At 40.4% G+C, this 13,417-nt stretch overlaps 1 protein-coding gene across 1 annotated transcript in view; it reads right to left on the reverse strand.

Annotated features, from left to right (window-relative positions):
- The window catches only part of LOC106578368 (cadherin-related family member 1), a 171,823-nt gene that overhangs the window by 30,587 nt on the left and 127,819 nt on the right, over positions 1-13,417 (reverse strand). The window contains 1 exon segment of the mRNA XM_045702044.1: positions 4,080-4,147. Coding sequence (XP_045558000.1) covers positions 4,080-4,147 — 68 coding nt within the window.

Consider the following 13,417-nt stretch of genomic DNA (forward strand, 5'->3'; position numbering starts at 1 on the left):
GTATTGCCTCAGCAATAAGTTCAACATACTTCGATTCTTCCCTTGTCTGTTTGTCAGAGGTGATCAGCATCGCAGAGGTAGTACACAACCCATCCTCTTGATCATCTTCTTTGAACAGAACAGTGTTCGACAAATCTATCACGTCACCCACTTGTCTTGCCTGAGCACGAGTGACAGCACAAGCGGGGAACACATGGGGATAACTCTGTGCCAACTCATTGGAGAGAGAGTGGTCACTTTTATCCAACACTTCCAATACGGGTACTACCTTTCCTCCAGCAATATCGTTACCCATTATAAAGGTCACACCTTTTACTGGCAACATAGGACGTACCCCCACTCTGAATATTCCACTGATCAACTCAGAGTGTACATTCACAAAGTGCAATGGCACTGGGACAAAACCCATTTCAATACCCTGAACTAACACACTGGAACCACAGTATGTATTGTCGGATAAGGGCAACACATCAGACAATATAAATGACTGTGCCGCACCAGTATCTCTAAGGATTTTAACAGGACGCTGAGATGCTTCGTCATTCGCTATGGACACAAACCCCTCGAAAATGAACGGTTCGTAACTGCGGTCGGGTACTGAGACTTTCAAACTACATTTACCCTGAGGCACTGGTTTCGTTTCAGACCTCACAACAGTACGAATTAGCCCAACACCTGTCGGCGGCTTTGCACCGAATAGGCATCCCTTGTTTGCGTTTTAGTAGGAAGCAATCATTAATCATATGTCCCACTTTATGACAATAGAAACAGGGACGCTCATTTTTCTGGCGTGCTTGATATACTGCGGGCCGACCAGGACTAAAAGTAGGCAACTCAGTAGCTCTACTCTCAGTATGAGCCGAAAACACACTCTTGTGCGTCAACACAAACTCGTCTGCCAACACAGACGCTTCTGACAGGGAGGATACTTTCTGTTCATTTAGGTATACTACAATGCGTTCGGGTAAACAATTTTTAAACTCTTCCAACAAAATTAACTCCCGGAGAGAGTTGAAATCAGTTACCTTACTAGCAGCATGCCATTTATCAAACAGATTTCCCTTGTCTCTAGCAAACTCCACATAAGTCTTATTAGAAGACTTTCTATGAGACCTAAATCTCTGTCGGTATGCCTCAGGCACAAGCTCATAAGCGCGAAGAACGGTAGCTTTGACCACTTCATAGTTCAAACTATCTTCCAGAGGTAGCGCTGATAAAACCTCTTGGGCTTTACCAGTTAATTTACATTGTAGCAATAAACACCATACTTCTTCAGGCCATTTCAAGGCTACAGCTATACGTTCAAACACACAAAAATAGGAGTCAACCTCTGACTCTCTAAACAAAGGTACTAAGGCAATCTGCCTACTAATGTCAAACGTGTTGGAAGCTACAGCTGGTGAGGACGACTCACTAACAGGCACAGTAGGAACGAAGGCTAGCCTCGCTGTCTCTGCTTCCAGTTCCATTTGGCGCATTTTGAAATCCATCTGCCGCTGTTCTCTTTCTTTTTCAGCCTCTATTTTACAGATTTCCAACTGCCGCTGTTCTCTTTCTTTTCTGCCTCAAGTTTACACATTTCTAACTGGAGATTTTCTCGCCTAATTTGGGCTCTCTCTTCTGCCTCCAGTTGAAACTGTATAGAACGGACATCCCTTCTGGCATCACCAGTTGACAGTGGGGAGAGTGGATCAAAACGGGGCAATGTAGCTGGAGCTTTAGCCTCGCCTTCGGTCTCAGACACCGACGGGCTTACAGGAGCAGCAACATCCCCTACAGGGGTAGTAGGCTCAGGCAGCGGTAACACAAGCACCTGCTCTTTCAACAATACATTTAACACTAGTTTCTTAACCTCCGCCTTAACTAAATTGTGAGAAATAGACAATGAATAATGTTCTGCCAAGGTCATTAAATCAATTTTACGACATTTATTAAACACCTCCCACAAAGGGTTATCCAAAAAGGATTTCAACTCAAAAGTAGCCATCTTGAACTACTACCAAACACAAAAGCCAACAAATAGCAAACACTAATGCTTATGACGCTCAACACTGACTAACCACACAATAACAATCTGCATGAGCGGTATGGGCGTCAGTAATGACAGATCCTGGATGAGCCCCCACTTATGTTACGAACCTCTTTGGCCCAGCGGTCTAGGGGGGATGGATACGAGACCCGTAACATAAATCATGCAAATTATAATCGTGACATGTAACAGTGAGAACCAAAAACCACAGACAACTGAAATCTACCGTCAAACTCAAAAGGTTTATTTTAAACACACGGTAAAGGGGTGTGGGAAAAGGGGCTGAGCTGGACCCAAGCAACGAAACAATAATCCAAAACCACCCCTAAGCTAGACTAGCCTATTTCAACAACAGCTAGCTAACTAACCAAAAATACAGTGGGTGGTCCGCCCAGTTCTAACTATGGTACTTAGACACAGTATTCCTACGGGTAATGTATGCCCATGGGCGACTTGTCTTGGTACCCCCTTTTCCCACCAAACAAACAAACAGTCAAATAACAAAACAATACTCACAGGATTACCGGACAAATGTGACATGTAGTTTGCAAAAACAAAAGAGATCAATACAGAGAGAGAGAGACACGGGGAGATAGAGATTGGACACAAGAGCGAATGAGCACAAAGATTGATCACAGAGTGAGAATGAGCTCGCGAGATAAAAATGAGCTCCGGGAGAAAACAACTGACTGGGTTTTTAAACCAAGGGAAAGGGACTGTGATTGGTTGAGGGAGAAGGAACAGGTGTCTTCTGATTGGGGACTGATGATTGTCACCTGTGATGGGGAGAAGGAGAGAAAAGAAACACACAGGATACACACTTGTATCCGTAACAAAAACGTTTCGTAAGGGGAGGGTAGCCAGGGGCGCCGGCGTCATAATGGTGATGGCCCTCCTTATGTGACCACTTTCCACAGCGTCTCATTCAGTCAGTTTTCACAGTCGGAGACTCAAACCACTTTGTAAAGACTGGGGACATCTAGTGGAAGCAATAGGAAGTGCTCAATGAACCATTGCTCACGGTGTGATTAATAGGCAAAGTGATGAAGTTGAGTCCGCAATTCAGAATTTCACCTCCTGTTACGATCGGTCTCGGGGTTTTGACTGCCATATGAGTTCTGTTATACTCAGACACCATTCAAACAGTTTTAGAAACTTTAGGGTGTTCTCTATCCACAAGTATTAATTATATGCATATCCTAGCTTCTGAGTTTGAGTAGGAGGCCGTTTAAAATGGGCACACATTTTTTTCAAAAATCGCTGTAGCGCCCCCTATCCTAGGCGACCATCAAGAGGTTAAATAAAATGTGGAACTACACACACGCTGCACTTTGGTCCTCTCCTTTTGACAGCCGTGACACTTACCTTTGATCTTCGTATGGTTGCACTCACCAGACTCCATGTTACACAATAAATGTTAGTTTTTTTTGATGAAGTCCCTCTTTATATCCAAAAACCTCAATTTTGTTGGCACGTTTTGTTCGGTAATCCAATGGCACAAATGCGGTCACAAGAGGCAGACGAAAATTCCAAATAGTATCCGTAAAGTTCGTAGAAACATGTAAAACAATGTTTATAATCAATCCTCAGGTTGTTTTTAGCCTAAATAATTGATAATATTTAAACCGGACAAAAGCTTCGTCAATGTAAAAGGAAAACAAGAAAGGCGTGCTCTCGGTTGCGCGCAGTAACAAGTTCTGCGCGCAAAATGAGCAGTGTAAAATACAAACATTTAGGAAAATTCAGGGAAGGAGCATTTTATAACATTTTTGACATGCGTTTTTCAGGATTTTTTTGTTGTTATTCTGTCTCTCACTGTTCAAATAAACCTACTATTAAAATTATAGACTGATCATTTTTTTGGAAGTGGGCAAACGTACAAAATCAGCAGGGGATCAAATTATTTTTCCCCCAATGTGTATGTATGTATGTATGTATGTATGTATGTATGTATGTATGTATGTATGTATGTATGTATGTATGTATGTGTGTATGTGTGTGTGTGTGTGTGTGTGTGTGTGTGTATATATATATGAGAGAGACTACTCACAAGTCAGCCCCTGAGCCGTAGATTGAGTACTTGACTTCTCCCCAAAAGCCTGAATCTGGATCTGTTGCCTATGTGTGTGAAAGAGAGACAGAGAGCGACAGAGAGAGACAAAGAACACAAAACAAGACATGTATTTGATTAGACACCAACGTTTCTTGACAGATTAAAACAATTAGCATTGAATTAAAATAAATATTCCCTCTGAGTTTCTATAATTATTTCTCAGTTTGTTTCTTTCAATGCCATATCCTGAAAGGAATGAATAGAAACAGTATTGACGCCTAAATCCCCTAATCAAGGTAGACAATAACATGAGGTCACCTACACTGTAAAGCGAGGTTATTATAGTTTTTGGATTATATATTTGTTTTTATTTCTATTTGTTTTTAGATTTTTATTTGAAATTCTATTTAATTTCAGTTTGTTTTCAGAGGTGATTTAGTTGTTTTTATTTAGTTTAGTGTGCAAAAAAACATTTCTATTTCGATTTATATTATTTAGTTTCAGTGTTAGGGACAGAAAGTAGCCTCTGCATGGGAAGTTAGGAGCTATTTACAATATGTGTTGTAGGCCTATCGTTTTTTTGGCATGCCTAACTGTACGCTTGCCAAATAGCCTACACACCAATCGGCAAATGCTTTTGGGAACAGGCAGAAAAAGGTAAGTTGATCCATGGAGGCAAAAAGGACATGGCCGGCGTTTAATTCAATAAAAGAAAAGCTGTGAGTTGAAAATAAAGAGGAGTGCCAGGTTTGGGAAATATTTGGTGAAGTAGTAAAAGAGGACGATAGCAGTGCTGGCTGTGTTATGTCTGATGATTGTGAGGTGCTATACAAATTCGATAGTCACAAGATTGGGACTTCAGGCACATCAAGGGAACTGTAGCCTACTGTTGGGATAAATGGAAACTGAAATCTGGACACGGACTGTAGGTCTATAACCTTTCACATAGCTTTAATATTAACTCCTGCAGAATTAAGCATTTATTGAAGGAAAATTATACACTAAATGTAAGCAAAATTGTATGTGATTTCTTTCTTTCAGCATCTTCAGACAATGTGAATGCTCAGTTAGTTACCATCTGTAGAGGTTCTATCTTTATCAGTGTAATAAAATCTGATAGTATTTCAACGGCATAAAATATACATCCAAGCCAAACTGAAATCTTATCAGAAACACGTTGGTTGTTTTCACAGCTATCTATTCCTGACAACAGGTCAAACTGATCAAAATCTTTTTGTTGTTTTTTTGCATTTGCTCACCGGTCGCTAAACATCTTTGCTCCGCAAAAGTATCAGAGATGACAGAGAACTTTACTGATGCCAACTACATTGAAGGATTCATTCTATCGATGTATTACATTATTGTTGATTAAGGGTTTCTTTAGTCTTCTAGGGAAACATATGACAGAAGAGAAGCTGCATGTATCAAGTTGACAAAAAATAGTTTACCAAAATTATAAGTGGAAATATCTAAATAAGGCCCAGAAAAGGCTGCAGCCTACAGAGCATGTTCTATATCAAGGATTAGGGTTGTGTGCGGGCCTCAGATTTTCCCTTTATCACATATAGTCGGGCGGTTGCGGATGGGTTATTAGCAATTGGGTGCGGGTAAACAAACAGCTGACCCATGCACCACTGAGCCCTGGTCTGAACCCTTTCCTGCGCAACTGGGTCCTGGAATCCCTGACGGACCAACCCCAAGTGGTGAAGGTAGACAACAACACGCTAATCCTCAACACAGGGGCCCTATGGGGTGCATTTTCAGGCTCCACAGGGCTGCGTGCTCAGCCCCCTCCTGTGTTCCCTGTTCACCCATGATTGTATGGCTACGCCCGTCTCCAACTCAAGTTTGCTTACAACACTACAGTGGTAGGCCTGATTCCCAACAACGATGAGACAGGCTATAGAGAGGTGAGAGCCCTGGCGGAGTGGTGCTAAGAAAATAACCTCTCTAGGGTAGTGGGCAGTATTTGCACGGCCGGATAAAAAACGTACCCGATTTAATCTGGTTATTACTACTGCCCAGAAACTAGAATATGCATATAATTGTTTGCTTTGGATAGAAAACACCCTAAAGTTTCTAAAACTGTTTGAATGGTGTCTGTGAGTATAACAGAACTCATATGGCAGGCAAAAACCTGAGAAGATTCCAAACAGGAAGTGCACTCTCTGACCATTTCTTGGCCTTCTACACTCTCTTTATTGAAAACTGAGGATCTCTGCTGTAACGTGACACTTCCTACGGCTCCCATAGGCTCTCAGAAGGTGGCAGAACGTTGAATGATGACTTTGCATGCCATGGCTGAAAAAGAGTACCCAGCCAGAAATAATCAGACACCCATTTTTCAAGCTAGCATATAATGTCACAAAAAACAAAACCACAGCTAAATGCAGCACTAACCTTTGATGATCTTCATCAGATGACAACCCTAGGACATTATGTTATACAATGCATGCATGTTTTGTTCAATCAAGTTCATATTTATATCAAAAACCAGCTTTTTTACATTAGCATGTGACGTTCAGAACTAGCATACCCCCCGCAAACATCCGGTGAATTTACTAAATTACTCACGATAAACGTTCACAAAAAACATAACAATTATTTTAAGAATTATAGATACAGAACTCCTCTATGCACTCGATATGTCCTATTTTAAAATAGCTTTTCGGTGAAAGCACATTTTGCAATATTCTCAGTAGATAGCCCAGCCATCACGGCTAGCCATTTAGACACCGACCAAGTTTAGCCCTGACCAAACTCCGATTTACTATTACAAAAGTTTGATTACCATTGTTGTCTTCGTCAGAATGCACTCCCAGGACTGCTACTTCAATAACAAATGTTGGTTTGGTCCAAAATAATCCATCGTTATATCCAAATAGCGGCGTTTTGTTCGTGCGTTCAAGACACTATCCGAAGTGTAAATAAGGGTCACGAGCATGGCGCAATTCGTGACAAAAGATTTCTAAATATTCCATTACCGTACTTCGAAGCATGTCAACCGCTGTTTAAAATCAATTTTTATGCCATTTTTCTCGTAAGAAAGCGATAATATTCCGACCGGGAATCTGCGTTTAGGTAAACAGACTAACTAAAACAAGGCATGGGGTCGACGCGGGCACGCGCCTGAGTCTCACAGTACTGTAACCAGCCACTACCCAACTTTTTTTCAACCAGAGCCTGCAAAGCCATGATTCAGCCGCCTTCTGAGAGCCCATGAGAGCCCATGGGAGCCGTAGGAAGTGTCATGTAACAGCAGAGATCCTCTGTAATGGATAGAGATAATCAAGAAGGGCAAGAAATTGTCAGACAGGGCACTTCCTGCATGGAATCTTCTCAGGTATTGGCCTGCCAAATGAGTTCTGTTATACTCAGACACCATTCAAACAGTTTTAGAAACTTTGAAGTGTTTTCTATCCAAAGCTAATAATTATATGCATATTCTAGTTACTGGGCAGGAGTAGTAACCAGATTAAATCGGGTACGTTTTTTATCCGGCTGTGAAAATACTGCCCCCTAGCCATAACAGGTTAACAGCCATCATTGCCTGCCAGATCTGGTGATTCTGTAAACATGCCCTCCTTTACCTCTTCCAGGTATTTCCACAGCTCACACGGGGCACTTAATGCCCTGTCAGGTCACCCTCGAAGACACAATCTTCAATGCAAGGAAGCTATATTTCTGAAGCACTGTGGTCGAGATGCTTGCTGGATTTTTCATGCTAGCATATTTCTGGGGTCCTGCTGCTCAACGGCTGTACTCTCTGATTTTCTGAAGTACAAAATACTCTGTTTCCCTCATCAGTGGCTCCATCTCTATTGAGCGAAACAATCTTGAGTCCATCAGGCAAGTTGCTGCAGGGGTTGAAGCGAAGTTGTCTGTCAGAGGATTCAGTATGCATGTGAAGCGCTCAAGCAGTGGCTTCTGGAGGACCTGTGCCAACTGTTTTCCAACAGTAGTTGCCTGCAATTGTGCCTCAAGTTTGAGAAGGCACAGTACCACATCAGACAGCGACTGGTTGTCAATTTGAAGTTGGATTGTGAATGGCTCCAACAACTTCACAAGTTGTTCTAGTTTGGTACAGTCAGTCACGCTCTGTGCTCGCCCTCGGATTTGTTCCCTGTTAGCTAGTGATAGTGATGCACAAGCTAGGCTTATTTGAAACAATGGCATCTACTGGCAGAATTTACCTGCCAGATTCCGCAGCTCGAAAAACAGCTTGAAAACCCCATTAAAAAAAATGAAGGAAAAAATTAGATTTTTGGCCAAAGTTTAGACGAAAAATACGAAAACGAAAAATAATTTGATGGTTTTTTGGTCTGTTATGCCATAAAATATAGTAGTTTCGGTATAGTTTGAGTTTCTTAACCTCTTGACGGTCGCCTAGGATAGGGGGCGCCACAGCGCATTTTGAAAAAAAAATTGTGCCCATTTTAAACGGCCTACTACTCAAACTCAGAAGCTAGGATATGCATATAATTAATACTTGTGGATAGAAAACACGCTAAAGTTTCGAAAACTGTTTGAATGGTGTCTGTGAGTATAACAGAACTCATATGGCAGTCAAAACCCCGAGACAGATCGAAACAGGAAGTGGAATTCTGAATTGCGAACTCAACTTCATCACATTGCCTATTAACCTGTTATGGCTAGGGGGCAGTATTTTCACGGCTGGATAAAAAACGTACCCGATTTAATCTGGTTACTACTCCTGCCCAGTAACTAGAATAAGCATATAATTATTGGCTTTGGATAGAAAACACTCAAGTTTCTAAAACTGTTTGAATGGTGTCTGTGAGTATAACAGAACTCAAATGGCAGGTCAAAACCTGAGAGATTCCTTTACAGGAAGTGGCCTGTCTGACCATTTCTTGAACTTCTTTGCCATCTCTATCATTTACTAAGGATCTCTGCTCTAACGTGACACTTCCTACGTCTTCCATGGGCACTCAGAGCCCAGGAAAAACATGAATGTTGTCATCCCAGCCCCAGGCTGAAACACATTATCGCCTTTCTCAAGTGGCCGATCAAGGGACTGTGGGCTTAGGCGCGTGACCAGACCGCCCCCATCTTTGTGATTTTTTCCTCTGTTTGCCGAAAAGGAGATTCCTGGTCGGAATATTATCGCTTTTCTACGAGAAAAATTGCATAAAAATTGATTTTAAACAGCGGTTGACATGCTTCGAAGCACGGTAATGGAATATTTAGAATTTCTTTGTCACGAATTGCGCCATGCGCACGACCCTTCTTTACCATTTCGGATAGTGTCTGGAACGCACGAACAAAACGCCGCTATTCGGATATAACGATGGATTATTTTGGACCAAACCAACATTTGTTATTGAAGTAGCAGTCCTGGGAGTGCATTCTGACGAAGACAACAAAAGGAAATCAAACTTTTATAATAGTAAATCTGATTTTGGTGAAGGCTAAACTTGCCGGGTGTCTAAATAGCTAGCCCGTGATGGCTGGGCTATGTACTTAGAATATTGCAAAATGTGCTTTCACCAAAAAGCTATTTTAAAATCGGACATATCGAGTGCATAGAGGAGTTCTGTATCTATAATTCTTAAAATAATTGTTATGCTTTTTGTGAACGTTTATCGTGAGTAATTTACTAAATTGTTAGCAAATTCCCCGGAAGTTTGCGGGGGGTATGCTAGTTCTGAACGTCACATGCTAATGTAAAAAGCTGTTTTTTGATATAAATATGAACTTGATTGAACAAAACATGCATGTATTGTATAACATAATGTCCTAGGTGTGTCATCTGATGAAGATCATCAAAGGTTAGTGCTGCATTTAGCTGTCTTTGGGTTTTTGTGACATTATATGCTAGCTTGAAAAATGGGTGTCTGATTATTTCTGGCTTGGTACTCTGCTGACATAATCTAATGTTTTGCTTTCGCTGTAAAGCCTTTTTGAAATCGGACAGTGTGGTTAGATAAAGGAGAGTCTTGTCTTTAAAATGCTGTGAAATAGTCATATGTTTGAAAAATTGAAGTTTTTGTATTTTTGAGGAATTTGTAATTCGCGCCACGCCTATCATTGGATATTGGAGCAGGTGTTCCGCTAGCGGAACGTCTAGATGTAAGATTAATCACACCGTGAGCTATGGTTCATTGAGCACTTCCTATTGCTTACACTAGATGTCCCCAGTCTTTACAAAGTGATTTGAGTCTCCTACTGTGAAAACTGACAGAATGACACGCTGTGGAACGTGGTCACACGGAGAGGGCCATCACCATTATGACGCCGGCGCCTCTGGTTACCCTCCCCTTTCGAAACGTTTTGAAACACAATGCAATCGTCCCCCTCGAATCTTATTGGAGCTCTCGTTGAAAAAGGCCCTACAGATTTATGTTATACAACGTTTGAACGAACCTAAATAAGAAAAAAATGCATTTTGTTGAAAGAGTAGCCCCGCGCACGTCGGAACTTTTGGTGAAGCCTTCAGAACGCGTTAACAAGAACAAGCTATTGGGACGTAAAGGATTAACTTTTTCGAGCGAAAATACATTTGTTGTGGACCTGGAAGTGCCTAAGGATGAAGAAAATCAAAGGTAAGGGATTATTGACAATAGTATACAAGACTAGATGTGATATGCGATTGTTCCAAGATGGCTAGCCTATTGCTATTGCTAGCCTATTGTTCTGAGTATCGCATCCCCTTTTATCGCAAAGTGTGATTACCCAGTAAAGTTATTTTTAAATCTGGCATTACAGGTGCTTTCAAGAGATAATCATCAATAAATCTTAGAATGACAATATTACATTTTAAAAATGTTTTCGAATAGTAATTTAGTAAATTGTAGCACTGTTTCACCGGATGCATTTGAGGGAAAATAGTTAGTCAACGTTACGCGCCGATGTAAAATGCTGTTTTTATATATAAATATGAACTTTATCGAACAAAAGAATGCATGTATTGTGTAACATGATGTCCTAGGAGTGTCATCTGATGAAGTTTGTAAAAGGTTAGTGCTGCATTTAGCTGTTTTTTTGGTTATTTGTGATGCATGTGGTTGAGCGGAAAATGGCTATGTGGCTACTTTTACGATATACTCCTCTAACATAATCTAATGTTTTGCTTTTGCTGTAAAGCCTTTTTGAAATCGGACAACGTGGTTCGATTCAGGAGAGGTGTATCTATAAAACGATATAATTGAATTTTTTTTTTTAAAGTATTACATTTTGTTATGCTAATGGAGATATGATTTTTCGCTGGATGTCAGACGGACGCCGCACAGGGGTTAAATGTTTTTTTTGTTTTTATTTCAGTTAACTAAATTGTTTTAGCAATTTTAGTTTTTATTTTAGTTTCAGTTTACTACAATAACCTTTCTGTAAAGGGGGTTACCATGGTTTTGACATTAGCTTACAGGCAGCTCGGTGGCAAGTAAATTTCAGTATTTGCTATTATACTATAAAAAAAGTAAATGCTACTGTAATCGGAATGAATGACATCTGTTGAGGGAAGCGGTTTGTATTTAAATGTTTTTTACTGTAATTACAGGGATTGGTGCAAGCAGGTTGGCTGTTAGGTAAGGTGTTTACAAACATGACAGCATGTTAATATTTATCACTTGCACTTCTAGAGGCCTTATTGCAAAGGCATCTAAACTGACAGTGACTACAGAGTAAAATAGACAAATGCTCAACCATTTAAGGTTAAAAAGACTTGCTTCCACTCCAATTTTTCCCCTAAACATTTCAAAATAATAGTGCATTATATCTAGATGTGGGTTAAATTGGTATAGTATTCACACTCGCGGGTGAAACATATATGGCCTATTACGAGGGACGCCCTAAAATATGTTAATGTGTCAGAAACAACAATACCATGCACCCACTAGTGGTCAAAATATTTTTGGCACTCCAAAAAATACGGTACAGTACTGTATTCTGTAGGGTGGAATTACAATGCCATTCGAAATACAGCAATTCTTTCCCCGGCCACAACATTTTCACACAACAAACCATAATTTACAATATGCTGCAATAAAATGTTTCAGAGTATTTTAATACTGACAATACAAAAAAATACAATAGAATTTACAGTTTTCCGTTACTGTGTATAAAGAAAAAAAATGTACTGACAAAAATCCGGTGTTTCTATGTCAAACAGTTTTGTTATATTTCCGTCATCTTGTGATGTATATAAAGTGTAATATTGGGACGCAAACTCAAAATGGAATAAATTATAACCGTGAGAGAGGTGTATACATTTGTTTCAAAGTAGATTTGTTTAACCTGTTAGGGCTAGGGGGCAGTATTGACACGGCTGGATAAAAAACATACCCGATTTAATCTGGTTACCACTCCTACCCAGTAACTAGAATATGCATATACTTATTACATATGGATAGAAAACACCCTAAATTTTCTAAAACTGTTTGAATGGTGTTTGTGAGTATAACAGAACTCAAATGGCAGGTCAAAACCTGAGAGATTTCTTTACAGGAAGTGGCCTGTCTGACCATTTCTTGAACTTGTTTTCCATCTCTATCATTTACTAAGGATCTCTGCTCTAACGTGACACTTCCCACGTCGTCCATAGGCGCTCAGAGCCCGGGAAAAAACAGAATGTCGTCATTCCAGCCCCAGGCTGAAACACATTATCGCCTTTCTCAAGTGGCCGATCAAGGGACACTGGCTTATGCGCGTGACCCCGACCGCCCCCGCCTTTGGGATTTTTTCCTCTGTTTGCCGAAAAGGAGATTCCCTGTCGGAATATTATCGCTTTTCTACGAGAAAAATGTCGTAAAAATTGATTTTAAACAGCGGTTGACATGCTTCGAAGTACGGTAATGGAATACTTAGAATTTTATTGTCACGAATTGCGCCATGCGCGCGACACTTCTTTACTATTTCGGATAGTGTCTGGAACGCACGAACAAAACGCCGCTATTCGGATATAACGATGGATTATTTTGGACCAAACCAACATTTGTTAGTGAAGTAGCAGTCCTGGGTGTGTATTCTGACGAAGACAACAAAAGGTAATCAAACTTTTATAATAGTAAATATGATTATGGTGAGTGCTAAACTTGCCGGGTGTCTAAATAGCGAGCCCGTGATGCCTGGGCTATGTACTTAGAATATTGCAAAATGTGCTTTCACCAAAAAGCTATTTTAAAATCGGACATATCGAGTGCATAGAGGAGGTCTGTATCTATAATTCTTAAAATAATTGTTATGCTTTTTGTGAACGTTTATCGTGAGTAATTTAGTAAAATGTTAGCGAATTCCCCGGAAGTTTGCGGGGGTATGCTAGTTCTGAACGTCACATGCTAATGTAAAAAGCTGGTTTTTGATATAAATATGAACTT

Source organism: Salmo salar, chromosome ssa19 (assembly GCF_905237065.1).
Source record: "Salmo salar chromosome ssa19, Ssal_v3.1, whole genome shotgun sequence".
NCBI classification, from domain to species: Eukaryota; Metazoa; Chordata; class Actinopteri; order Salmoniformes; family Salmonidae; genus Salmo; species Salmo salar.